At 35.9% G+C, this 27,790-nt stretch overlaps 3 protein-coding genes across 4 annotated transcripts; all 3 read left to right on the top strand.

Moving 5' to 3' along the window:
* Nucleotides 1–2,256: 2,256 nt before the first annotated feature.
* Nucleotides 2,257–2,852, top strand: LOC132254550 (flavonoid 4'-O-methyltransferase-like). Its single transcript, XM_059740426.1, has 2 exons — nt 2,257–2,518; nt 2,677–2,852. The coding sequence occupies exons 1-2, from the start codon at nt 2,257–2,259 to the stop codon at nt 2,850–2,852; spliced, it is 438 nt and encodes a 145-aa protein (XP_059596409.1).
* Nucleotides 2,853–3,596: 744 nt separating this feature from the next.
* LOC100250378 (uncharacterized) lies at nt 3,597–5,061 on the top strand. Its single transcript, XM_059740300.1, has 2 exons — nt 3,597–4,261; nt 4,351–5,061. The coding sequence occupies exons 1-2, from the start codon at nt 4,094–4,096 to the stop codon at nt 4,918–4,920; spliced, it is 738 nt and encodes a 245-aa protein (XP_059596283.1). The 5' UTR covers nt 3,597–4,093; the 3' UTR covers nt 4,921–5,061.
* Nucleotides 5,062–15,949: 10,888 nt separating this feature from the next.
* LOC100245251 (auxin response factor 3) lies at nt 15,950–25,974 on the top strand. 2 transcript variants are annotated; one of them, XR_009466699.1, is made up of 12 exons: nt 15,950–16,402; nt 16,493–16,823; nt 16,964–17,020; nt 17,425–17,607; nt 17,755–17,839; nt 17,990–18,080; nt 18,147–18,311; nt 22,345–22,464; nt 22,543–22,618; nt 23,828–23,987; nt 24,073–25,260; nt 25,659–25,974. XR_009466699.1 is itself a non-coding variant. In XM_059740012.1 (11 exons), the coding sequence occupies exons 2-11, from the start codon at nt 16,515–16,517 to the stop codon at nt 25,044–25,046; spliced, it is 2,220 nt and encodes a 739-aa protein (XP_059595995.1). In that variant the 5' UTR covers nt 15,950–16,402; nt 16,493–16,514; the 3' UTR covers nt 25,047–25,541. The 2 variants fall into 2 exon arrangements, 1 of the variants encoding a protein (XP_059595995.1); XM_059740012.1 differs by lacking the exon at nt 25,659–25,974 and having other exon boundaries at nt 24,073–25,541.
* Nucleotides 25,975–27,790: the final 1,816 nt, after the last annotated feature.

Here is a 27,790-nt window from a genome sequence, read left to right as displayed (position 1 = left end):
TGTGAGTTTGACGCCCCCATGGCTACAACATGTGAAGTGTCCTGCCGTTAGTTTTTCACAATTCCTACTAGATAATACCATTTGTTTGTGTGATACAAGTTAGGTATAGATTTCCCATATCAGATAGGAGAAAAATCAGTTAGGAGAAAAAGTCATGATGAGCTGGTCATTGTGGAGTTTAGACTAAACATATTATATTAAAGGTTAAATAGATTAGGATAAAATGTTTATTTAATCAAGTTAGGTATAAAGTTTTCATATGAAAAAGTCATGTGAACAATATGTAATACAAGCTTGATAATAGTGTGGAATAAATTATGTGTCCCAAGCTTGGATGTGAGTTTGATGCCCCCTATGGCTTGATCAGCATGTGGAGTGTCCTGCCATTAGTCTTTCAGAGTTCCTACTAGATAATACCATTTGTTTGTGTTCCAAATGAAGTTGGGGTTTCTTGAGGACTACCTCCATACGGTGAGTTCTACTATTGTGTTTATTTTGGAATGACCTTCAACAGTATATTTGAGTCATTATCTCCTCATAATGCTTTTTGCAGTAGATAGCCAGACACAAATAAATATTTACTTATTAAAAAAAATTAATTTACTTAAATAAAGGGTAAAATAATAATTTTAAGATGTTAAAATACTTTAAAAATTTACTTAGAATCAACTTATGTTGTTAAGTGATAAATGTTTAATAAAACTTAATACTTATTAATTAATGAGTTAAGTTGACTTTTAAGTTAAATTATTTTTAAGTTATAGATTTAAAACTTATTACTTATTTTCTTATGTTAATATTAAAGTTGTTTGGTAAAATTAATTTAAATTTTATTTTAAATTATTAAATTGATATTTTTATCTTCATTAATTTTAATTATTATTTATACTTTTACTAAACTTAAGAAATAAAGTTATTTATTAAACATTTATATTTTAAGTATTTTAAAAATATAAGATAACTATAAAAACATTTACTACAAAAAATGAGTTATCAATGTAAAGTCATAGTTATAAAATACATTTTTACTAAACATAGGTAAAGAAAGTAAAAGAAGTTTTGAGATTAACACTGAATTAATTTTGTTGACTTAATATTTAAAGATGTTTAATAACTTAAATTAAGTCATTAAATCATATTAATTCATGAAGTCATTTTAAGTGATCAAGGTGATTTAGGTGGTATTTGTTTTTTGGTTTAATAGAAAAAACTAAAATATTTGGTTTTTTCTATTCAGTTAAAAGTAACATGTTGACATCATCTAACATAACTAAACTGAACTTATTGATAACAAATTTACTTTAGTTATATTGGATGATATCAACGTTTATTTTTAATTGAATAGAAAAATTCAAATATTTTGGTTTTTTCTATTCAACCAAAAAACTAACACCACTTTAATAAACACCGACATTAAGTTTTATTAAAAGACCCCTGAAACTGTTACCTACATTGGCTCTATATTTAAAATTATATTTTTTTTATGGAATTATAATTAACAATGAAATGGTGATTCAAATTTCTTTGTTTGATAATAATATTCAGATGAAATTATTAAAATCAACCGTAGCGCATGTGACTCTCAGCTTGGTTTTTTAGTTTTGACCCTTGGAGCCACCTTCCATGTGTCTAGCCGTTTTTGCCACTTTTGGACTAATGGGAGCTGTTGGCACTTGGCTGAAAAATGCTATTTACGCATGGGGAGGTGTGGAACCATATCCTATCCTATCCTATCCTGCCGTTCTCATAATTAATTGTTCCTCATTAGTCGATCATCCTATAATAAGCACCAGGTCCAGGATCCATTTGTGATTAGGCATTAATTCCTGACATAATCCACAATCATACTGGCCCCATAACTCTATCCCAATTGGTCTCTGCGCTTCACATTCCCCCCGCAAGACCAGTTGTGTGCACCGGCTTATGCATTTGCTGGTGCATTCTGGCTTCTTTGCTATAACAAATTAAAGTTCAGGAACATCGGGAAGAAGGCTATACTCTCACACCTTCTTCTAGGCTCCTCCTCAAAGATAACCCAAGTCCCAACTTATCACCTTTCGTTTTGCTTGTGCTTCATCCAGTATTGATAACTCCTTGCCATTTCTTTGGGACAGGTTGAGAGGAAATGACCTCACAGCATTTGGGATCGCACATGGGATGAGCTTTTGGGACCATGGGAGCCGTAACCTTGATTTTTTTCGAATCTTTTCAATGAAGGAATGGCCAGTGATGAGTCTCGAATGATGAGTTTGGTTAATGTTAGAGAGTCGAGACCAGTTTTTTGAGGGGTTGAGCTCATTGGTAGATGTAGGGGGTGGGACAGGACTTACTGCCAGGACCATTTCCGAGGCCTTCCCTCGGTTGAAATGCAGAGTGTTTGACCTTCCCCATGTTGTTGCTAACTTACCAGAGTATAGGAACTTGGAGTTTGTTGGAGGTGATATGTTTCAGTCTGGCCCTACTGCGGATGCCACTCTAATGAAGGTTTTCATTTCTCGATCCCCTTGCTTGAATGCTGGTTTGTTTTTCTCTAGTTCTCTTTTCATTTCCAGTTATGCCATTTCAAATTCGCTCCAATCAGGAAAACGAGCAATTATGCTTTCTGATTTCTGATGAAAAAAAAAAGATAAAAAATGAATGAATGGCAGACTGTCTTGCATGATTGGAGTGATGAAGATTGCGTGAAGATACCAAGAAATGCAGAGAAGCAATTCCAAGGGAAGAAGAGGGAGGAAAAGGTTGTTATCATAGAGATGGTGACAAATGAAAAGCTGCTCATGGACATCATGATGTTGATGACAGTGTTGAATGGAAGAGAAAGAAATGAGAAAAAGTGGGAAAATCCCTACTGACCTTTTTTTTTTTTTTTTTTTCTCTCGAATTTCAATGAAATAATGGAATTACATCACACGCCCCTACCGCATGGATTTGGGCTGGGTCTACTCGAAGTCCCCAACATCATGGACACAAAACCAAAACCTATTGGGCTATAGGTAGTTATGGCCCCAAAGATTCCAGGCCCACATAACTACGTCGTTGGAAGAACTGGAAAGATCTCAGATTCATGATGTCAAACCTACCGCTATCAGGAAACTTCTCTCCTTAATTTCTCCGTCCGTGTTAGAAAATCTGAAGCGAAAGACACCATGATCCAATGGCTGGGAATGGACCTCTTTGAGGTTCCAGACAAATCCCAAAAAGGGGGTTTAGGTATTCTTGCTTACACAATTGACGTTGACCTTAATGGAGGATAAATTAAGAATTTTGGGTGGCATTGGATCATGTGACCACCATTTGTTTACATATAAATTTAATGTGACCAAAAAAAGGTAGGGAAATTCAAATGATATTATTGCCAAAATATCCTACGGTTGAGATTGGAAAGGGTGTGATGCAAGAAAAAAGGATTTTCATTCATTAAAATGTAGTTTCAAGGTTGAAGAGTTTCATACGTCCAATTTAAATTAAAGGCTAAAATGGAAATCATGTACACGTTTTGTCCATAAGATTTTGCGTGGAAGCCTGTACAAAATAATAACACTTAATGGAGTCAATAAGTATTCTAATATATTCATTTATACCTCTCATATTTTAAATATTTATATTCTCTTTTATATGTTTTTTTGTGGGAATCTTTTTATTTTTTTTTATTTTTCTAAAAAATTGTTTTCATTTTTAATGAGAAAATTTTTAAAAACAATATTTTTATTTTTCATTTTATGAGCAAAGGTTTTTTAGGAAATGGAAATGGAAAATCCAAACACTAGATATTTGGAGGCTCATATAGTTGAAAAAAAGTTGAAATCATAAAGTATAATGATTTTCCATGTGAAGGCATGATATGGACTTCACAAATCTTTTCTCAGATGTTGCCCCAGAAATTAATGCATGGAGTGGAATATCAAAGATTGCAAGCTGGTCTGGCACCCCAACCCCATTGGAGAACAAGTCAAAGGTGCCTTAAAAATTCATCAAAGGGGATCATCCTTCTAGTTTAGATTTATAAACATAAGGTCAAGATCCAAGTAAACCCACCCTTTGATCTCTTCTACTGTAATCTCTTAGCAGTTGGCACACTCAGGGGAAGAACACAATGGCTTTTGAAAAGGCGCACCTTGATTTGCTGTTGGTCCCCAGTGCGCTGCTAATCATGTTTGCTTACCATCTCTTCCTCCTTTACAGATACCTTACTGCTCCTCATACCACCGTCATCGGCTTTGAGAACAATGACAAGAGAGCATGGGTTGAGAGAATTATGCAGGCAATTCAAGCATCTCCCTCTTCTTCCTTTTCCTTTTGCCCCCACCAATTCCGCCCATCTTTGCTGAATTTTTCAATGTTTTTTATCAGGTTGATAAGAGGGACGTGGGTATCGCGTTGAATGTGATCGCCTCCAACACATCTGCAGCGACTTTCTTAGCTTCAGTCTCCTTGACTCTCAGCTCTATAATTGGAGCCTGGATCGGGAGCTCATCAAACAACGTCTTCCAGAGCGAACTGATATATGGGGACACAAGGCCTTCCACCATTTCCATCAAGTACATAAGCCTCCTCACATGCTTCATCCTTGCTTTTTCTTGCTTTGTTCAATCAGCTAGGTGCTTTGTCCACGCAAACTACCTAATAAGCACACCAGATAGCGACATACCTGTGAAAAATGTGGAGATGGTTGTTATTAGGGCAGGCGAATTTTGGTCGCTTGGCCTTAGAGCAATTTATTTCGCTATCGATTTGCTGCTGTGGTTTTTTGGCCCAATCCCAATGTTTGTCTGCTCTGTGGTCTTGGTGATTCTCCTATATCACCTGGATTGCAATTCCAATCCACTCCATCGACATCGGTCGCTGGCAAGCCGGTCAGTCAAGAGGGTAGGTGAGCAAGTGACCGCTGCAGCCATGACCATTGAAGACCATGTTGCGTAAGGCCACAAAGGTTTCAGAAGGCCCAAAATGATTTTTTCAACCAAATTGTTACTGTTGGTACAAATATGTATATGAGAGGAATTTTTCCTTTGTTAAAAGCACATCAAAGAAGATAAATAAACATGGAATTCTTTCTGTTTTTTTTTTTTTTTTCCTCTGGGATTCTTGGTTTGGTTCAGATGAATTTCTCCTTTTGATGGTTCAGACTTGTTGGTTTAAAATCAGTGTCTAAAAAATCTGGATTGGGATAAGAACACGAGGAGTCATTGATTTCCCATTGATTAGAAGTAAATTGGGGATAAGTGGGATGACTAGATTTGGTTATCTGAGTCAGATGGCCATTTATAAATAAAAGTGGGTGTCAGTGGATCACTGTCTCATAGGCCAACTTTCTCCTGTAGACCCGTCTGTCACATGCTTTCTATTGTGCAGCACAAGCTAACTGAGATTTGATTTTACATTTGTTAAATTTCATCTAACTTGTATTACAAGAAAGGCTTTAAACCCCCCACGCCCCCCAAACAAAAAAAGAAAAGACGAATGTTTTTACCTTTGAACAATTGAAATGACTATATATCATTAACTTATGCTCATGGAAGATGATAGAGTTTTCTCACCAACGCTAGCATTCAAATTATGAACACTATGATCATTCTACTTTCAGAAAATTGAATTGATAGAAAAACTGATATATTTTCATTTACAGTGAATGCCCATATTTACAAAAGTTCCCAAAATGATAGCCTAAACAGTAGAAGACTGGTTATAATTGACCAAATAATCAATCATTCTATATATGATGCATAAATTCAGTCATTAGGTGATATTTGGCTCAATTGATGAAGCTTGATGGTAGGAATTTGATTCTACGCTATTATGCCCCACAAAATAGTGTTTCTATAAAAGACACCAATTTTGAATTTGAGTCATCGGATAGGTTGGCAGCTGAAATTTAGTCAAACATCCATAAGTTGATTTTTGGGGGAGATATGTGATATATTGAGATTACAATTGGCAATATGATCATTAACAAAGTGAAAGTCAATAACAATGTGTTTCATTTTTTAGTGGAAGACCGATTGACAAAGAGATATGTAGCATCAACATTGTTATAATGTATGATAGGTGACTTAGGAAGCTGAACACCTAGTTCACCTAAAAGATATTTGAGCTAAAAAACTTTGGCAACTATGGAAGCAAGGATTGATATTCAACCTTTGTAAAATATTGAGCTACTATCTTCTACTTATGAGAGCACTAAGGGATAGCATTACCATCAATATAGACAATATATGCAATGGTTGAGATCTTATCATCCCTATTGTTAGCCTAGTCAACATTTGAAAATATCAAGATTGATAGTGTGAAACCAAGGTTTGGTTAATCTTGATTTTGATGATAACAAAACAAGGTTTAGAACTAATGATTATATTTCAAGTGTGATTAGGCAAGACGATTTCTAAAATGGCAATCATAAAGACAAATCAGGCCAAGGAGAAATCATGAAGAAGAAGACCACCTAAAAAAGAAGTGTTTTTCAAGATCCAAACTTTATAAGATCTTTTTGTAAGGTCGTTGATGCACTAGGATTTTCATATATTACATTCTTTACTTATGCACCAAAATCATTCAAGAGTTATTTTGTTTTAAATATTTTAAGAATTGGATGATTTCATGTTTTTTAACTAAAACCTTGTGTTAAATGTTTTTCAAACTTGTTTTAAAAGGCTTTAAGTTGAAAAAGTTGGTTGTTGAGCCAAAAAATTGCTCAATCGATTGAACCGGTTGAGGAACCAGTCGAACGGTCGAGGGATGCCAAAAACTTTCTTTCTCTCAGTGGCCTTCTTTTCCCGGTCGAGGTGATTCTCTTCCTGGTCAAGGTCCAATTGAGGCCTAACGGTCACATGTCAAGCATTAAATGCTAACGGCTAGTCAACCGGTTGACCTCTAACTCGACCGGTCGAACCCCCAAACAGCTAGTTTGGCTTTTCTATTCCATAAAAATGCTTCAATCTCCATTGTTTAATGAGTTTAATCTTCTCAAATCTTTCTTGAATATATTTGAGTTTTGGAAGAGTGTTTTTTAGTGCACCATTGTTCTCAAACTTGCATATCTTTAGTACATCATTCAATCCTAATTTTCTTGTATCATTTGAGCTTAAAGTTTTTATACTAGGATTTTGTGAGATCATTTATTTGTAAATCTTTGAGAGGAAATTTCTCAAGTGTGGGGTATCACTTAAGGGGTTGTTCACGAGTGGGATATCACTTGAGAAGTGTAAAGGGTGCTTGGAGCCAAAAGTTTAAGAGGGTGAATTGGAACCATAATCCAATTGTATTGCTTGAAGGCTTGGTTTGGAAGTCTTGAATTAATGGAACCTCAAGGTTGGGATTGAAGTTAGATGAGAGTGGATGTAGGCCGGGTTGCGCCGAACCACTATAAAATCTTGTGTTTGCATTCTTTTTTCCCTACTCTTTTAATTTATATGCAATTGTCTTTATATTGTTTATTATATACTTGCATATAATTGTCTCTTACATTCACATAGTTTAAATTTGCAAAAAGATACCATCACCCCATTCACCCCCACCCCCCCCCCCCCCCCCCCCCCCCTCTCCCTTTAGGGTGATTACCATAGGTTGAATTAGTTTATTTTTTTCTAACATATAGCATTTAAGGAACCATTGATGACTAATGTATAATGTGTTGAGATAGCAAGGTAAATGTTTGGTTGCAGACATATGGGTTTCAATTGAATAGTTCATAAACTCTAGAGCTTATTTACTACATAAGAAACATTACGATATGTCAAAGGAAAATATTGTTAGGCACCAGAAACTTGGTGACATTGTCTAGAATTTATAGAAAACAAGCCATCAAAGAGAACAAAGGAGGTAAAGGTAGAGAGTGGTGCAGTAACTTCCTTGGCACCATCAAGTTTGGTGTGAGTGAGAAGATCTCATACGTGATAGAGCTTCTATTTCAAGAAAATAATGCAAGTCTCTCATGTCTTTCATTGAAATTTTGGATAAAACTGATTCAAGGAAGTCAAATATGAATGACATATTATTTTCTATCACAATTAGGTCATCCACATATGCAAGAAAGTATACTGAAACATTGTTGCAATTGTAAATGAAGAGAGATGCATCTCTTGGAGTTAAGAAATCCAAAAGAGTGCAAAAAGGATTTAAACTCATTTTACCAAGCATAAGAAGCTTTCTAGAGACCATACATGACGTTTTTAAGTCTGTAAGCATGAGAAGGGTAAGTGTTGTTAGTAAAACTTGGTAGTTGTTGCATAAACACCTCCTTAGTTAGTATGTCATGCAAGAGGGCACTATTGACATCGACCTAATGAATGATCTATTTGATTTGAAATACCCACATGTAACTAACAACATTCTAAGTGTCAGAATATTTGGATTACTTCATTCTAAGTCCTATATAGTGAGATGCATGCTACTACAATCCTAGGGATACTAGATCTAACACAACATAATCTTAAATCTTGGTGCTTCAAAAACAATACTTATGATCTAGAATTTCTCATATCAATTCTAGATGATGAAGAGATTAGCGTGGATCTTGAATATCTCACAATTTTTCACCTAATGGCTCTCTCTAAGACCTTAGCATGTGAATACGATGAAATCTTCTATGTAAGAATGAAGGTTGGAGCTCTCTTTGTCTAGAAAGTAAAAATGATTGAAATCCTAAACCCTAAAACCTTAAGGGGGTTTATATAAGTTTGTTTCTTAAGTGACTTTAGTTTATCTTGGGTTTAGGTCATTTAATTTAGTCTATTAGGTCCTAATTAATTAATTAGTCACAATGGACTTCAATTAATTAATTAATTAATTAATTAACTCAACATAATTACTTAATTGGATTGATGCTACCTTCCACAATACTTGAATGATAGGATGCCTTGTGGTGAATTAATATTAATTTCCATAACAAATATTTAGACTTAAAGAGGGAATGAAAACTTCTATTAAGTTTTAAATTTTTGTTTATTTTTCGTCCCATTCAACTAGAATTTAAAAAAAAAAAATGACAAAAAAATAATGAATATAAGATCACCATTTGCTTATATTCAAAGCTTATATAAAATAGTGAAAATAACAATAATAAAAATAGTGAAATAATTCACATTTTTTGAAATAAAATATTTCAAAATAGAAAAAATATTTGAAGCTTAAATTAGAAGCACTTTCACAATGAGAATGAGATACTTTAGCAAAAAGTCTATTGAAAAAAATTTAGAATTAAAAATTATAAAATTCTAAGCCTATGTTTGGTTCTTTTATAAATTTTGAAGGAAAATATAAGAAAAATAAAATAGAGAAAAAGTAGAAGAAAATAAAATGTAAAGGAAAATAAAAATTAAATTTAAAGTGAATAAATTATATTTCAATTATATATATATTTTTTTTCATATTTTAATAAAAAAATTAAACACAAGAAAATATTTTTTAACATTGTTTTTCTTAATGCTTTTCGAGAACCAAACATAACATAATATATTGAATTTGTACCTACCTTGCCGAATATGCAATTCAAGCCATTGAAAATGCATAGTAAAACTTTGGTTGATAAGATAATAATATGATTAAGATACAAAAGAATGTAATCATATCCAAATAATGGGATCAATGTATAAAAATTGGACTAAAGTACAAAGTATTGAGACTGAACTTGAGACAAAATAATGAGACAATTTGGGGTATGTACCAATTCGATACTGTAACCAGACCCTTAAAATTTTCTTTCTTTAGACAGATATTTTTGGAATATAAGCCTAGGGCAGGCCCTGATTCTGCTCTCCTACGTATATAGGTTGTTTGGGCCTAGGATGGCTTTTGGGGTGGCAATTGGGCCAAATCAGGCCTAGGTTTTACCTATATTGTGTTGCTGCTTGTATTCGGCCTTAGAAAAAATTTACTAAAACAAAGATGTTTCATCATGAACAACTGTCATCTGAGGTTTTACCATTATATATAATTATTAAAAAAAAAAAAAATTTAAATATTTTCTTCTTTAAAAGTATTTTTTGAAAACCAAACGTCTATTTTAAGAGTCAACATCATTCATAAAAATTACAAAAAATAGTGAGGGAGGAGAGGTGAACCCCACACAGTCAAAAGGCTACCATAATAGGGGATCAGTTTCAACGAGTGATAAAGGCTTAATAAATTAATTCAAAATAAAAAATAGGGCTTTTGGTGACCGTACGTCAGCTTGCGAGAGGTGTAACCTTCAAGGAACCGACAGCCTCCACGTGGAGACGAAGACCGGTCTAGTTCCTTTTGGCAAGTCCTCATGCGGGTCCCATTCACCACATAGCATATGCCACGTGTCCTACTACTTGGGGATAAGACCAGATGACGGAGAGAGAAAATAAAAGGAGAGGGAGACAGTCGTTTGTCCACTGTTTGGGTGAGACTACCGAGAGGAGCTGTTGATTACATGCTGAAATCACTTGATAAATGACGTGGAAGCCCTCGGATCAGGAGGTGTGGGACACGTGTAGGGCAAGGAAAGGGTGGGAGGAAAGAGGGCGTACGTAGAAGACGTTGGGGCGCGTGTAGATGATTGACATGACTAAAGTACGATGAAAGGCTGGCTAGAGGCAACAGCTCCCGCGTAAAAGTCGAGGGTCTCTGCAAAAGCCACCTTTAGTCATTGCTTGCTTTTTGGTCATCCCCGACCTTTTCACCCCCCCCTATATCTCTCTCTTATCTCCCCCCACGCTCCCTTACTTGCGCGTGACAGAAACTCTCGCATCCCGTTTGGCCAATGGTCCCTCCTGATGAGAGAGTAATTCAGTAAGGATTCCGGCTTTGGATAGAAAAGAAAGAAAGAAATATTTAAAAAATAAGGGAATTCTGTTCATGCTTCTCTTTTTGCTTTTACAGAGCCATTGGATGACAAAGTAAAAAAGAATAGACACTCTCTTAGTAACATCACCTCCCAAAAATATCTCATCTTTGAAAAGGACTGAATATTAAACCCACTTGTCATGATCCGTTTGAAGATAATATTAATTTGACTAACTTAGATTTTTATTGATTTGAAGAATGATGAGGGTATAATTTCTATTTTTTTTATTTTTTATTTTTTTCGATTATTTAACGAAGTTTGATTTCAAATTATTTAAACTTAATTCGGGCTTTGATTTAATTTCGAGTCTTTAACTTAACTTGGGTTTTGACTTCATTTGAATTTTTGCTAAATTTAAATCTTGGTGTGACTTAGTTCTTAATATAATGTGAGTCTCGTGTTTCAGATTTCAAATAATTTAGTTTTTTTTTTATGTTTATTGATTTATTACTTATTTCTTATATTTTTTAATTAAATAATTTTTTTAAAATATGTCACTTTTTCTTAATACTAAAAATAAGCCATCATACTTAAAGTGAGTGTGTTTTTTTACTTATTAATACTTAATAAAAATAAAATATTAAAATTTATATTTAAAGAGATTTGATGGGTTTAACTCTTATTTTAAATTTAAAATAATATTTAATGATATTTAAAATATTACATTTTGTAGTCTTCAATTTATTTATTAACAAAACTTGATAATTAACTTTTTAATTGTTAAGTGTTCATTCAAATGCATTTATTATTTCTAATATTAAAAATTGAAACTTTTAGATAAAAAGAAAGAAAGCAAATACAGAAAATATAAACTTAGTTTATCGCCTTAAAAATTACTTTAAAATTTTAAAATTTTAAAAAACTTAGGTTTGTATCGTAAGGAGGATCGCTTGTCTTGATTTCAATCCAATAATAGTACATATGTATTTTTTGAAAAAAGTTTAATTAAAAGTCAAAGATAATGAACTTTCGTCAACTTTTGAATTTGCTTTTGAATTTGTGTTTATTTCCTTCTTTAAAGGTAGATAAATGACATTTTTTTTATTATAGTCAATATTCTTCTATAGGCTTTTTGAAAATCACCTCAAGGTTAGACTTGATTTAGAGTTAATGATGACTCGGTTTTAAGAAAACTTACAAAAAAACTTTATCGAGTGTTTCAAAGAACAAATAAAAGTGCTAACTTAATCTTCTTTAACCTAGACAAATGACATTTTTTACCATATTTGATATTATTTCATATACTTGTTGAAGAATATTAGGAGTCTAATCTTCCATCAAGCTTCTGAATTGCATATTTTTCTTTTTTTCGAATTCCTATTTTAGACGAGACCGAGGAGAATTTAATTTAAAATTTCTTAGGCCTATGATTTCAAAAGTATCACAAATTTTCAAATTTTCATTGTATTTGCTCCATATCGAATTGAGTCTATTGTTAGGATGCTAACAAAAAATTCTGGCCCAGAGAGCAGACAATGGCAATGAAGTGGAGGTACAGGGAAAAAAACTTTTGAACTACATTCCTTGTGTCCGAAGTCCAAACCCACATGGGACCATTTTACATGCAAAGTTGGTAGTTACCTAATTTCAAGGGCCAACTGAATTTAATAACGGTGTGTTTGGATGGAAAGGAGAAGTGAAAGGAGTAATTATTGAAATAGTTAGTTGTCGTTAATCACTCATTAGATATTGGTAATTTGATGTAACCAAGAACCTTTCCGCAATTACTCAAAGCTCATTCATATCTGTCGGTTGCGTGAGCACGGGGTTAGCTTAGATTTGCTCAGCTGCAAACAAATTAAAATGATCAATGTTGTGACATGTCTATTAAAAGTGCGTAATGCTACTTTGCATAAAGTTGGATTTGGTAATCAAGAGTAAAAATAAACTAGCATGATTAGTGTTCGTTGAGGAGGTGCATTTTAATTTGGACAATCTATTAAATCTCCAAAATAATTTCAAAGATGAAAACAAAAAGTGGGTTGGTTTCATATTGCTTTAAATTTGTGAAAAAACGTGGATTTGCGCAATCAATTATAGAACAATGGGTGTAACTTAGGTGGCTTCAATGTATTCCAACTTCAATCCAGCCGGATTTTGGACATGCTTCAATAACTTTTTTCACAATTTGGATTGGGGTTAAGAGAAAAAAAATAAATAAATGATGTGTTTTAAAATCGTAAAAGCATCTTTGGACGCAGAGTAGATAATATTTATACGGTTGAATGCAGATCATTTCTATATCAAATAGGGGAAAAAGTCATGTGAATAATATCTATATGATGAGCTGGTCGTTATGGAGTTTGGACTAAACATCTTAGATTAAAGGTTATATTATATCAGAATTTGGATTAAATGTTTATTTAATCAAGTTAGGTATAAAATTTTCATAGTACATATGGGAAAAAGTTATGTGAATAATATCTATACAATGAGCTGGTCGTTATGGAAAATGCTTATTCAATCAAATTATGTATAGAGTTTCCATATCAGATAAGGGAAAAATCAAATAGAGGAAAAGTTCAGATTAAACATCTTAGATTAAAGGTTAGATTATATTAGGACAAAATGTTTATTTAATCAACTTCGATATAAAGTTCCCATATCAGATAGGGTAAAAATTAGTTAGGGGAAAAAGTCATGATGAATCGGTCGTTATGGAGTTTCAACTAAACATCTTAGATTAAAAGTTAGATTAGATTAGGATAAAATATTTATTTAATCAAGTTAGGTATAAAGTTCTTATATGAGTCATATCTGATAAGAGAAAAAGTCATGTGAATAATGTCTATACGATGAGCGGGTCGTTACGGAGTTTAGATTAAACATCTTAAATTAAAGGTTAGATTAGATCAAAATTAATGTAAAATATTTATTCAATCAAGTTAGGTATTGAGTTGTAGTCGAAGACGGTGAAGTTGAATGTAAAGTTACAATCCTATTTCCACTCCACATGTTTGACAAAATTGAAAAGCAAGAAAGTATGTCTACCCATCTTTTTGGTTCCTATTACCATCTTTTTGCTAAATTCCACCCCCATGAACGGGGATCTAGGAATAGATCTAGGAATAGGTTTAAAATCTTCTTTTATTTTGCCATATATAGAGTATTAGTTACCATCTTCGTGCAGGGCTAATAATTTTTAATTTATTATGGTGCTAAAGAACTAATGATACCAACCATTACCACACGCGACAAAGCAACCGACCAAAGCAGTGTGGTCAAAAACATAATTGTGTGCTTGGTTAAAATAAGAATTATGGTTAATCATGATTAGCAAAACAATATGATATCATATGCATTATTGATTTCATCCAATGTGCTTTACGCGATTGCACGTGAGACATCCCACACACCTTCCATTTGTGGCATTCTTCCCATAAAGATCTCCTCAAACATGCTTTGCAACTTGATATTTTTTTTGTTTATTTTAATCACACGTAATTCCAAAACTTAGAAATTTTCCGGATAAGAATGATTATTTTGAGTATAGTGAGATAATTAATCAACAAAAAGTTCAACCTTTGGTACTAAATAATTTAAATAACGTCACGAGAAATTCGTGTACTATATAATACGAGCTATTCGAGTTTGAGACTTTAACGTTAGAATTGTCATAACACAAGAAAAAAAAGTATATATTTTATATAATATATTTAAGGAGGATATAATTTCCAATGTAAGCAAGGAGACAAGCCATTAAAATTAAATGCTAGGAAAAATAGCAAACACCCAACCAACTGGTGCGGACACATGCAGACATGGAGAAATGGTATATATTAGGTTGGTGCTTTCCCAATAGGGGAACTCACTCATACACCATTTGACCTTCATAAAAAGAAATATTGGAATTTAGCAACTTATATGGGGCACCTCTGATTTTCCAGTGGCTCTGGTCCCCCCTCATAGGGGCTAGCCCATGGTTAATTCCATGCACCCCCTGGCTCAGTCCCGTGAACCGAGGGCAACCTTGTCTTTTCACATTGGGCCCTCCATCGCCCAAGATGAGCTGCCCACATTCTGTAAAGGAGGTGGGCGCCCATGTAAGAGACCGACTAATTATTAGACAATATGTAGTGCGGTGGGTGGAACTGACAAAAAAGAGAGTAAAGTGAGTGAAAAAGAAGGCTTGAAGATTCCGTCTCACGCTCTCGGGGAGACGCGTGTCCACACGAGGAGTTTTCAGAAGTGCAAAGTCGAGAACGCGCTGCGGGGGGCGCGTGGGGTAGGGAACCCCCACCGGAATAAGATAAAAGCACAGGCCGAGTCACGACTAATTAGACACTGAGTTGTAACCCGTTTTGTCCGGGTTATCAACCTAGGCCTAGAGTAGGCCAGACTGAGTTGGGCTGGGCTCTTCGCAATTGATGGCTCTGATAAAGACCTGGACCCTCTGTCCTCACCCAATTCGAATTTACAGATTCACCCTTGGCCTGCAAAGATTAAAACGCCATACAAAAGAGGGCAATTCTCTTAGCAATTATGGAGGGTACAAGGCTTTTGTGGTTCCCTTTTTGGTTCGTATGGACCATTTTCCTGCTCCCCTCTCTCGGTCTCTCCTACCTAAAACCCCATTCAAGGTTGTAAAAAATTAATGAGTTGCAACAGATTAGCCTATTTGCACTGCTTTTTAATAAATGAAGCTCTGATACAAATTACTTCCACACCACTAACCAATCCAAAATGTGAGGACTTTGAAAAAGGTCCCAAGGTTTCAGTTTGCCTAATAAATGACCCAATTCATTGTCATGATATCTCACTTGACCTACCCCCTCTTGTCATATGAGTTTAAAAACCAAATTTAAACCTTACCCATTCAATGTAAAAAATGTAACACAGAGATTATGTAACCATGGTTGTTGATTTTGCTACCGGAAGTGGAGAGACACCATTCCCTGCGCTTGCTATTGCTTACTGCCTAAGAAAAAACACCACCCGTAATGACCCACAGAAATGATCGACCAAGTCAAAACTCGATGCCCAGTTACGAAAAAAGTGGTGGGTGCTTTTGTCCGGAAGGAATAGTTACTGAGAAAATATCTTGATTTAATTTTTGGTAAAAGGAAAGGGGGGGGATACAAGGGAGAATAGGTGAAAAGGAGGGGGAAGGGTGGGGGGGAAGAGACAGGACACCGAAAATAAAGGGAGGCCACTGGGAGACTGTACGTAAAGCCTTTTTCCGGATCCATATTATATTGGGATTTAACAAGCAAAGAGCTCATTATCAGCTTCTCTCTCTTCTTTCTCTCTTTCTGCCACACATCACAGTCGCAGTGTTGCAGTGGCAGAGCCTGCAGCTGTGAACAACATTAGCATCACCACCTCTTTCCCCTGCAACCTACAAAAAATTAATATTAATTACAGAATTCAGAGAAAAAGCGAGGGAGGAAAAAAAAGGGTGATTTGATATGTAAAGTTTGGAGAGAGAGGGTATAGGACTGTAGAGAGAGGAGAGGGAGGGGGGGGAGGGGGAGGGGGGGGGGGAGGGGGCTGTACGGGCGCGTGGCGAAAGCATCATCTTCTTTTGGCAATGCGGAGGGTGCGCAGGTTAAGTAGCAGGTGCACCCAGCGCAGCCTTTGCAAATGCAGCACCAGGCATGTCCTCTCTTTCTCTTTCCACTTTCCACTTTCTCTCTCCTCGGACTCTTTATTTACAGCTTCTGCATCTTCTCTTCCTCTCTTCAGATTCTGCTAGGGCTCTGATACTATGGTGGCTATGATCGATCTCAACACCGTCGACGACGACGAGACACCCTCGTCTGGGTCGTCGTCTTCCTCCTCCTCATCCGCCTCTGCTTCTGCTTCCACAGTTTGTGGTTCTTTGTTGTCGGCGGCGTCGTCGGTATGTTTGGAGCTGTGGCACGCGTGTGCTGGCCCGCTCATATCGCTTCCGAAGAAAGGCAGCCTTGTGGTGTACTTTCCACAGGGCCACCTGGAGCAGCTTTCTGATTATCCGGCCGTAGCCTATGATCTCCCGCCTCACGTCTTCTGTCGAGTGGTTGATGTCAAGCTCCATGTGAGTGTTTGGTTTCTTGTCTTCGTGGCTGAATGAATGCTGTTCGTTTCTAGGGTTTTAATTCTCCTAATTCTGTGGAGGGTTTTTCTTTTTTTGGGAAAATGTTGTGAAATTTGTATGTTGGATGCTTTGGGGGACAGGCCGAGGTAGTTACGGATGAAGTTTACGCACAGGTCTCGCTGGTTCCTGAAACCAAGGTGCGTTTTTTTCTTAATTTTGTCTATTCTCATTTTGGTAGCTCTGAAATTTGAATGAAAAATCTAAAAATTGGTTTTTGTTCTTATTTCAAAAAAGCTGGAAATTTCAAGCAAACCAGGCTAACTAGTTGAATCAGGTTCATTTGCATGGAGTTTTCTGTTTTCGCAGGTTCTAAATAATAAAAAATGCACTACTTTGTTTGTATTTTTTTTTTCTTTTGTTTTTGTTTTTTCATTTTTTTTATTTTCCTTTATTTTCTCGATAGCCAATCAGATTACGGTCATAACTTAGGTTTTAACACATAATTACTTGTGACCAGTGAGATACTGCTTCAGCTGGTATTTTATGTTTGTTTAATTCTTGGGTGGGTATAATTTTTCAAAATTATTGGCCTGTGAAGCAGATTAAGCAGAAACTGCAGGAAGGGGAAATTGAAGCAGATGGTGGTGAAGAAGAGGATATTGAGGGTTCTATCAAGTCCATGACACCCCACATGTTCTGCAAAACTCTTACTGCTTCAGATACTAGCACCCATGGGGGTTTTTCTGTCCCCCGCCGAGCTGCAGAGGACTGTTTTCCTCCCCTGGTAATTATGGTGCATTTAGGTTACAGAAAAATTGGACAGAATCTAGTTGCAGTTTTTGTACTATGTTTGAAAGTCCTCTTGAAACTAATGCATGTTCAAACAACCATATCAAATTGGATACTGAGTTTAGCTAGATTTGTGCTGTAGGATTACAAACAGCAGAGACCTTCACAAGAGCTTGTGGCCAAAGATTTGCATGGCTTCGAATGGAGATTCCGGCATATCTACAGGGGTATGTTGTGAAGACCACATATGCATTTTCTATGTCTAGTTTGTTGAGTCTACTTTGAACTGTGTGAAGTGATGATGATTAAAAACTTAGTTCACTTGGTGTTCCTGAAATTGATGTTTCTAGAACTTGTTTTGTGGTTGATCTGAGCAGGGCAGCCAAGGCGGCATTTGCTTACTACTGGTTGGAGTGCATTTGTAAACAAGAAGAAGCTTGTGTCTGGAGATGCTGTACTCTTTCTTAGGTATTAAAACCTTTGATCGAAGTAATTTTTACTGTTCTCTGTCAATCTAATGTCTTATTGATGCAGGGGTGGGGATGGAGAACTAAGACTGGGAATCCGAAGAGCAGCTCAAATTAAAGGTTCGTCTCCTTTCCCAGCTCTTTGTAGCCAACAGTTGAATCTCAACACCCTTACAGCTGTGGTCAATGCTATATCCACAAGAAGTGTTTTCAACATATGCTACAATCCGAGGTATTTTACAGTTCATCCGTCTAGTTAATTTTCATATAATAAGTTTGCTAGATGACAATTTTGTTGTTAAAATGTGAACCTGTTAGATGGTTTATGCAATGGTAAGCTATAGATACAGCTCTATATGACCTGCAAAAGGTTAACCTGGAGGTTGAGTAGGCTGTTTGCATGGGGTAGTTCTAGTTTGTTGGTGTGTTCATGTTGGAATAAGGTATTACCCTTTTAATACCTTGTTTTTTGCATATTTTGTGTAATGTGAGAATATATATTAAAGTCACATGACAGAAAGGATAACTTCTAGGACTAAAGAAATGAAACTACGATTCTTGCAAGGATATAGCACCTAGTTGCATGTTAAACATTTCTGTAAGGGCTATTATTTGATTTGAAGCTGCTTAGAGATAATTCTTTTTAGCTTAATTGTAACCATGAACATCAAATCTAAAATTTATAAATGAGGCTAAATCCATGTATGATTATAACAATATAAGTACAGACTAGTTTGGTGTAAACTTAAGCTGGGTTGCCAGTGGTTCAACCAAACCAAAAATTAACCTGGCATAAATCTGTGTCAGGATTGTTCAGTACTAATACTATGTGTTAAAGGTACAGCCTACGCTTGTGAGTCAATTGGGATTTGTAATTTGCATAACTTTTAGCTAGATTTGTAGGCTCTTTTAGGAAATTGTTCTTGAAAACACTTTCCTGTTAGAATATAAAATAGTTTCTAACTAAGAGAACATTTTTGACAAACTATTCATAGAGAACCTTTTTTTTTTTTTTTGACAATTTGTTTTGAAAACATGTTTTTTAAATCAAATTTTAGGTGTTATTAGTTGTTTTCTTTACAATGTTTTGAGTAAGAACTGAAAATATGGGGAATACGTTGTGGAAATATTTGCGATGTAAGTAAGCGCATAGTACCTTTTTTTCATATTTGAACTCCAAGCGAAATTTTGTTTTCCTTAAAACAATTGAAACTATTATTAAGAGCTATTGTCAAAAACTATTTTCTATAACACAGATGGGCCCATAGATTCTTACTAGACTACCTTTGCCTTTGTTCTTCAATCTGCTTTGCTTTTGTCACTTCAACTTGACATAACAAGTCTGATTATGTTGTTAATTTATTGTTTAAGACACAGTGCTTTGTTACTTTATTCTAGTTATGGATGCCATTGAAACAACTTAGTTTTCTTTTAGTTGCTCAGGACTCAACCTTACTTGAAAAAATTGGTCAGGTGCAATGACGATAACACTGCCTTTAAAATTAATTTTGCAACTTCTTTGATTGTTTGTCCCAATGTATGAGGCTCTCAAGATTCAAAGGCTGCAGTCTCCAGTCAATATACCCTTGCAAAATAAAAGTCATGGAACATGACTTGATGTTGTGCCTTATTCTAGACCATCAATTCCTTAAAATCTTAAAGATGATAATTTTGTGAAACACAAATGGCATCATTCAAAGTCATGCACAAAATAGACTCTCAAGAATTATATATAAAGTTTGGCAGCAATCGCTTTTATATAAACATCAGTTTTTATATAACCAAGGAATCTTTAATGGCTGAGCCCTTTGGAAATCAAACCCAGGACTGTGTGCCTCTATCACACATCCCGGAATTCACCTTAGCCAACTAGGCACCTTGACGTGCTTTATATAAACACCATAATACTCAGTTAAAGAGGCACCTGTCCTATCCACACACTTACATGATGAAGAGACAGCACAGATAATCAATCTGTTTAAATGAGTAACCATACTTATCCATTTTAAGTGGTATAGACATATTTTGGAAATAAATTTAGTTTCTTGAACTTTTTAATATTAGACTTGACTTTTATATAAATATACCTGAGAAGTAGATGATGTGGAGCTAAATAAATGTACCTGATTAATTGCATGGAACTGAATCAGAACTCATTCAGCTCCATTATGTGAGAATCTGAGATAATTGATTTGTTTTTTTTTCTAAGGAAATTCCAGTAATTGATAACTGGGTTCCCAATGATACCCCCTCTGTTCAATTATGTAACTATGTTTAAAAGCTTATCTTGAAAACAGAAGAGCATAGGTATGAGATTGATTTATAATGCATAAAAAATTTGCATAAACAGTGTAGTTTGTCACATTGATTCATAAGTTATTAGTTGATGGCCAAAGTTACCTCAGTTATTTCCTTCCTCAGCTTCTTATTGTATTGGTTTTTGTCATGGGTCTCCGGTCTTTGTCATCTCCTCAAACTTGCTTGTGTGAGCTCTCTATATTTCCCTGTCCTCACATCTGGCTCTATCAACATCAATCTTTTCATAAAAAGTTATCTGTCTTCAAGCATCACTAGATTTAAGCTAACCCTTAGAGTAGGGTTATTTGTTTCATGATATGTTTTGGCTACGCACTCAAATGTAATCTAGTTGAAGGTTGGGAAAATAATCCTTTTGAAATATTTGGAGACTATGAGGCGAAGATGGGTAGGGATTGTCTGATACAAGTATCATCTTAGGAGTGGTTTCATAACACTTTCATGACAAGGTTGGATGAGATGTGGGTGTCTGGAGAAAACCAGAGGCGGATGGTGCAAAATATTGATTTCTGGGTGATGCAACTCGAAAGCTTTTGTTGCATTTTTCCTTTGCTTTTGTCACCATGCAGGCCTGTTCAGCATATCATGTTCCTAACAAAGATTAGGAAAGGAGAGAAGTTTGCATTGGTTGGTTGCTGATTTTTTAGGAATTGTAAGATTGATATAATGTAAGCTTGATTTTTTTTTTTTAAAATGGTTTTTCTGGACTCATTCTAAAGCTGCTTTCCTTTAACACATTTCTTTCATAGAGCTTTTGATAAGGATGGTCTTTCATTGAAGCTGAAAATATCCATCCCCATTGGTGATGCGGAAACATCAGTCATAAGCTTAATGAGTCAATGGCAATCTCTTACACTTCATTTTGGAGTTGTATGGCAGTATTGTTCTTTAAGTTTGGGTGCTTTCTTCAAAGAACTTCAAATTTTTGATGTCCCAGCATAAAGTGGAAATTGGTGATGGATTTTTCTCAATTTTAATTCCTGCCACCTTTACCATCACCATGTGGTGATGATGGAGGTTGCCTTTCCTCCTCACACCAGTGTATGTAGGTGGTTTAGCTTGGACACTGGTGCATTTTGGGAATAATTGAATCACTGTTTGCCTACTAAAGCCACCTTCAAACATTGCAACCAATGCTTGAGTTGTTCCTTGCATTTGAGGGTTATAACAGACAAATGGGTTGATTGAGGCAACATAAAAAGTATGTCTCGGAAAACTTATCTTCATTTATTCATGAAAATTCCATATATGGTAAAAGGTGACCAAATTACTAGCAAAGAAGTCCATATCATTGTGAATTATTTGGTAGCAATGTTTTGATCTGATTGTAATCACAGTTAGTATTTACTCTTTTCTTCATGGATTACTGTTGTCATAGTCAAAATACATTGCTAGATTTTCTTTGAATGGTTCCTGATGTACCATTCCTCTTTATTACTGTTGTTGTGTTGTTGCTGGCCTGGTAGAGGCCTTTTAGCCTTGTTGGGTACTGACTATGATTTTATATTATAGATGTTCCAATTTAGGGGATGATCTTAATTTGGGGATGTAACAAGTTCTTTAATTATGAACTGGATGTGCCATCCTTCATGGTCACTAGTGGAAATTGGTGAGATTAAGATTTGACATCAAGTGATTAATTTAATTCAATTTTATTCTTTGTCAAGTTGTTCGATCACTTTAGATTATCTGCACATTAATATTTTCATGGTCAGTTATATGTCAATTAGATAAGCTATGATCCCACTTGTGATTCATTTTACCTTTCTTCATTCCTCTAGTTGATTGGCTTGGCAATATTACTTGGCTTTGAATGTTCTGTTAATCATTGTAACATGTTTTGCTGGATGATTTTATGTTCAGATATAGTTTGGTGTTCAGGGAGTAGCTTGTGGTCCATGTTCTCCATAATAATCTCAATGCCTATATGCTTCAAATGCTTCTTGTAGGGCTAGCTCATCAGAGTTCATAATACCGCTCCGTAAATTCTCAAAGAGCATTGATCATTCATTTTCTGCTGGGATGAGGTTCAAAATGCGTGTTGAAACAGAAGATGCAGCAGAACGAAGGTTTGGCATGCATTTGCTTGTAGTATTACAAGTTAAATTAATTCTCAACATCTGAAGATAAGCTGTTTTTTTTGGCAGATATACTGGACTGATAACTGGGATCAGTGACATGGATCCTGTTAGATGGCCTGGTTCTAAATGGAGGTGCCTATTGGTATGCATGTATTAAATATCTTGTGTACCTTGTTATTGTTCGCATGCACAATTTTGTAGTTTGGGAGCACACATCTCAGTGGTGGTGTTTTTAAGTTGTGAATGAGTCTTTGGCCTCAAGGCACAACTTTAAGGGTCATGTCTCAATGTGTTACATTAAATTGAGGCTGAACTTGATGCCTAAGGTCCAGCTTTGTGTCTGAGGCATGTACTTTGAACTTGGCGGGAAGTGGGATTATTCCTTTCCAGATATGTTCTGGAAAAGCCTTAAAATTTTCCTTGTTCGTTATATTCGTGTGTAAAAGATAAATTACTTCTTTATGTTAGTATATCTTATATTTCAAAACTCTTTAAATGCCAATTTTAGAGTGAGAATTTCTTCAGTGATTCTCTAAGATTTGGGCTGCTGCACTACATGATAATTTTTCTTTTGTTCTTTGAGTCATTTTTGGAATCAACATCTTTTATGCTACCTCCTCATTATTCTCCTATATGTAGTTAAATACTTTCCATTATTCTTTTGCTTGATTTGAAGGCTAAAATGAATGACCATATATATGAGGCTTAGGCCTCCATCACCTTGAGCTTTCACTCACATGTTTTTAGAAGAAATCATTTCTCATATATATATGTATTGTTGTATATAATCAGTCCCCTTTTTTGATGATGGAGCAAGTTGCATACATGCATCCCCTAATACTTGAAAGGAATCTTATACTGTCAGGTCTTCTGAAGTGGTATTTGGAGTAGAATTCTTGTTTGCCAAAAAAGGCAAGGAAGTGGATTTAAGGTTTTTGCTCTTGGTCAAAGGATATGTGCACCTTCCTATGCTGTATGAAGGGAACCTAGTTGATGACATGCATTGGATAGTACTTGTTCTACTTCAAATTACCATAAGCTTGACTTTTTCTTATCCCCCTCTGAGTCACAAGTAGATCAGACTTCAACTGGAGTGTTCATTAACTGTTGCAGGAAGCTAATTATTATTATTATTATTTTTGGAAATGAGACTTTGAAAACTTTTTAGTATTTGTATATTTAAGTTTTATCAGTTTGAGAAATTACGTAATTTTTATGGATGCTTCTGGTGATCTTTCACCCTTGATCTCCTGTTTCCCAGCTTCATCATAGTCATGGCTCGGAATGTGTCTTGCTCCCATGTCTTCCTTATTATTCTGATAGTGCTACTTTTTTTGACTTATCTCTGCAGGTAAGGTGGGACGATATAGAGGCTAATCGACATAACAGGGTTTCTCCATGGGAAATTGAGCTATCTGGTTCGCTTTCTGGTTCTGGCAGCTTGACAGTTCCTGGCTCAAAGAGGACCAGGATTGGTTTGCCGGGAACTAGACCAGATTTTTCAGTTCCCAGTAGGTCCATTTCCAGCAAACATTTTTTGATAACCAGTTCCATTTCTTTCCTGTGCAAAGTAGTTAACTTCTTTATTTCTTACAGATGGGATGGGAGTGTCAGACTTTGGGGAATCTTCAAGGTTCCAGAAGGTCTTGCAAGGTCAAGAAATTTTTGGTTTTAACACTCCTTATGATGGTGTTGATACCCAGGATCATCATCCATCTGAAATAAGGTGTTTTCCTGGTTCAAGTTGTTCTGGGATTGCTGCAATAGGAAATGGTGTTAGAAACCCTCTTGGGAATTCTGATATTTCCTATAAAGGCATAGGCTTTGGTGAATCTTTTCGATTCCATAAGGTCTTGCAAGGTCAAGAAACATTTCCAAGCCCACCATGTGGAAGAGCTCTGTCTGCTAACCAGGCTCATGAAAATGGTAGCTTTGGAATCTTTGATGGTGTTCAAGTGCCGACTTCTAGAAATGGATGGCCTGCCCTTGTGCAGGGATATAATGCCCACACTCACCTGTCCACACCATCAGTGCAAGTGTCGTCACCATCATCGGTGTTAATGTTCCAGCAAGCAAGCACTGCTGCTCCTAACATTTACTCAATGCATAGCGCCAATAATCAGGAGAAGGAGCAAGAAATTAGTAACCGGAGTTCATTTGATATTCCTGAAGTGTATGGTGAAAAGCTCACACCATCACGTTGTGAGCTTAGTGTCAGGGGAGGAGGTCAGGGAGGTATGAATTTCTTTGGTCTGTTAAACGAGCATAATCAACTAGCTGTTCCACATCCTCTTGTAACTCAATCAGCATTTAGAGGCAGTCAAGATTTAGTTCCTACATGTAAAAGTAGCTGCAGGCTCTTTGGCTTTTCCTTAACGGAGGAAAGAAGCATTGGAAATAAAGTGGACAACCCCACTCCTGTTACATCTTCATTGATTCCTGGAACCTCTTTTCTGCCCCAGCAGTTGCACTCAGAGCCTCCGGTGATGACCAAGGCAATTGGAAGCAATTGTACCAAAGTAAGTGACTTCTATGCTGTAAGGGATATGCTTTTTGATATTGCGCTGTAGCGTACTGCTGTTGTAAGATCAAAATTGCAATTTCACAAGCTGGGGAGTGTTGTAGACCAGGCAATTAATCGCTGGAAGCTTGATAGGCATGATGATTTGATTTGTGCATTGAAGCATTTATTTGATATGGAGGGAGGGCTTCTGCATGGTGAGGGAAAGTTGTTTACCAGGATCATGAGGATGTTGTGATGCTTGTTCGAGATGACTCATGGCAGTAAGTACCTACTTACCTGTTTTTCATCATTTAAACTATCATGTTCTTTAACAGTGATATGCATCTGAGCCTCAGACCAGCCTTTTATAGTCCAAAATCAGGTTTAGCAGAAATTCAAAATGTAAGCATTTTTCATTTTCAATTTTTTTTTTTAAGAAAAATTATTTTCTTCAGGGGTACCCATTTGCCAATTCATATGTTAGGCCTGTTTTCCCTGAGAATAGAATCTTGGACATCATCATTTAGAATAAAAATGTTTGATGGTTAGCATCCTATTTTCTAGTGGTTTAGCTGTTTATGAATAGGCTTTACATCCTTCTGATCTTTTAATCAAGTGTCTATTTATTATTTATATTTTTAGTTGAAATTTAATTAAAATTCTTAAAATGGTTATGCAGGGAAATCTGCAGCATTTGATGAAAAATTATGATATTTACTAATGAAGACGTAGTGATGGCACCAAACATAGATGCTTATAGTTGCTGAGAGGCACACATGGCATCATTGATATGTTTTTAGCTCTTGGGCGAAAGAACTGTAATTATTGCCATAACAGTAATGTATCTTAACCTCCCTTGCTATGGAGAACAATTTAAACTAATTTACTAGGTTCCTTGGAATACTCAGTTAAGAAATTACTTTTAAAACTGTATCAAAATATTACTCTATGTTGTTCATCAGTTGTGTTACTGTATTGCAGCTATTGCTTCTGTATCTCTGCTTAACATTGTTGGCTTAAGGCTGTTTCCCAGCCATGATTTTTAGAATGTTACTGAATGCATGCTGTGGGCTTTCTACTCCAGGGCAGGGGAGATTGCCTTGGGTCCAAGAGTTAATATGCACTGATGTTTTTCACATGATTTCTCATGTCTGAGATGGAAAACTGTCTATATTTCCGATTAGGTTTTTCACATCCGCCACCTTTGTAATCTTCACACCAGAGAAAGGTCATAGGTTTGGAATTGTTGTTTCTTTTCCCATTTATAGGCATGGGCCATCACCCTATTAGAAACAAGTTCATGACTGGTAAGTTACCTGAATGATAACGGAGATTAATTGAGTGATGAAGTCTATAACGATCAATAGGACATGTGTATCTCCCCGCCCAACCCTCTATAATAAATACACCGCGTAGAAGGCCCAGCAGTATCAGGGGTGGTCCACCCTATAGAAATGGTAAAGGACCTGCTACTGCTCGTACTCTGTTGCGTCAAGCCAATTTCTGTTTACCATATTTTTCAAAGGGTAGGAACGGACGGTTTCTGTCTCATTATAACTTTCGGCAATGGTCCCCTCACCCAGCAAGCTTTTATTTCATGTAATAATTGACATTTGGTCGCCCGACTTATATGCCTACATAGAGACGCGTTTATTGAAGTGATTAATGCAACTCTGTGTGAACAAAAAAGTTTTCACATGCAGCGAGTTTCCTCTGACATCTAGGTAGAAAGAAATGAAAGGAGAGAATTCCCTCAAGAGTAGTAAGCTGCCAGCCTAAAGGTCGGTGTCTAAAATGGTAGCTCTGTTAGGACATTCTCAAATCCAGTGTCCAGTGGCTTTCAACTTGGGCCTTTTTTTTTTTTAATGTTCTCACTTAACCATCTTCGAATTTCTGAACTATTCCAGCTCTCCGCTTCAGACTTTGTTGAAGCCTCCGGAATGTGTGATTGAGTTGACTGGCCCAGCTTAGTTCTAAAAGAAGTCTCTCATCTTTACTTTCTTAAATCATCTTTAAATTGAATCACTAACATATGTATTAGAAGTTGTATTCAAATTAGAATTTAGAATGCCCTGATTCTAGAAATATATATGGAAGTCGGTTCAAACTTGCTTTGCTCACTTCCAATAAATACTACTAGATAATTAAGCCCAGATGAACCGACCCCAAGAAGCTACAAATTGTCAATGCTCAGCCCTCATCCACACACCATGAGCCGTGCTTGCAGCCTCACCATTGGCTCCAAAATCACAGAAGTAAACTGGCGTCTTTGATTGGCCGGCCCAGTCAAACCGTCACAGGGTTAAAAATGTCTATTAACTCAAAAGAAAAAAGAAATAATAATTAAAAAAAAAAACGTGGTTCTGCCTAGAAATAAGAAATAAAGGGAGAAATAAAAAAACAGAGAGCATTTAGCAAAATAATACAAACGCCAAAAAACGTGTCAACATCAAAACATGAAAATGCTACAGAATTTAATACCAGTGAAAGCTGCAAGAGAGGCATGTGATGAGTTCCCCAGTAACGCGCATTGGGTGGCACCATGCAGTGTGAAATTGTGAATACCAAGCACTTTCCTTGCAATTTTCTTCCGTCTTTTCTTTTCCCATGTACCCAGTTCATATTATTTTTTTCCTTTTCTTTATATCGCCTACCTGTAAACACGAGGTCAATATTTGACCTGGGAGCTTCACCACCCCTCCACGTTTCCCTGTTGTTGGGGGTGGTGGCCTCTGATTGGTTCGAACTTTGACCTAAGTCACCAAACGACATCTGCTAAACTATTGTCTTCTTCCTCTTTCACACGTCATG

The sequence above is a fragment of the Vitis vinifera genome, chromosome 10, assembly GCF_030704535.1.
Source record: "Vitis vinifera cultivar Pinot Noir 40024 chromosome 10, ASM3070453v1".
In the NCBI taxonomy this organism is placed as follows: domain Eukaryota; kingdom Viridiplantae; phylum Streptophyta; class Magnoliopsida; order Vitales; family Vitaceae; genus Vitis; species Vitis vinifera.
Note: the sequence above shows the minus strand (reverse complement) of the source record. Positions and strands in the feature narration are given on the sequence as shown.

Bases quoted from the DNA above. Each gene is read 5' to 3' on its own strand.
- LOC132254550 (XM_059740426.1), top strand. From the start codon at position 2,257: ATGTTAGAGAGTCGAGACCAGTTTTTTGAGGGGTTGAGCTCATTGGTA. The intron at 2,519-2,676 runs GTTTGTTTTTCT...GGAGTGATGAAG, and splicing joins ATCCCCTTGCTTGAATGCTG to ATTGCGTGAAGATACCAAGA.
- LOC100250378 (XM_059740300.1), top strand. From the start codon at position 4,094: ATGGCTTTTGAAAAGGCGCACCTTGATTTGCTGTTGGTCCCCAGTGCG. The intron at 4,262-4,350 runs GCAATTCAAGCA...GTTTTTTATCAG, and splicing joins GGGTTGAGAGAATTATGCAG to GTTGATAAGAGGGACGTGGG.
- LOC100245251 (XM_059740012.1), top strand. From the start codon at position 16,515: ATGGTGGCTATGATCGATCTCAACACCGTCGACGACGACGAGACACCC. The intron at 16,824-16,963 runs GTGAGTGTTTGG...TTTGGGGGACAG, and splicing joins TGGTTGATGTCAAGCTCCAT to GCCGAGGTAGTTACGGATGA. The intron at 17,608-17,754 runs GTAATTATGGTG...TTTGTGCTGTAG, and splicing joins AGGACTGTTTTCCTCCCCTG to GATTACAAACAGCAGAGACC.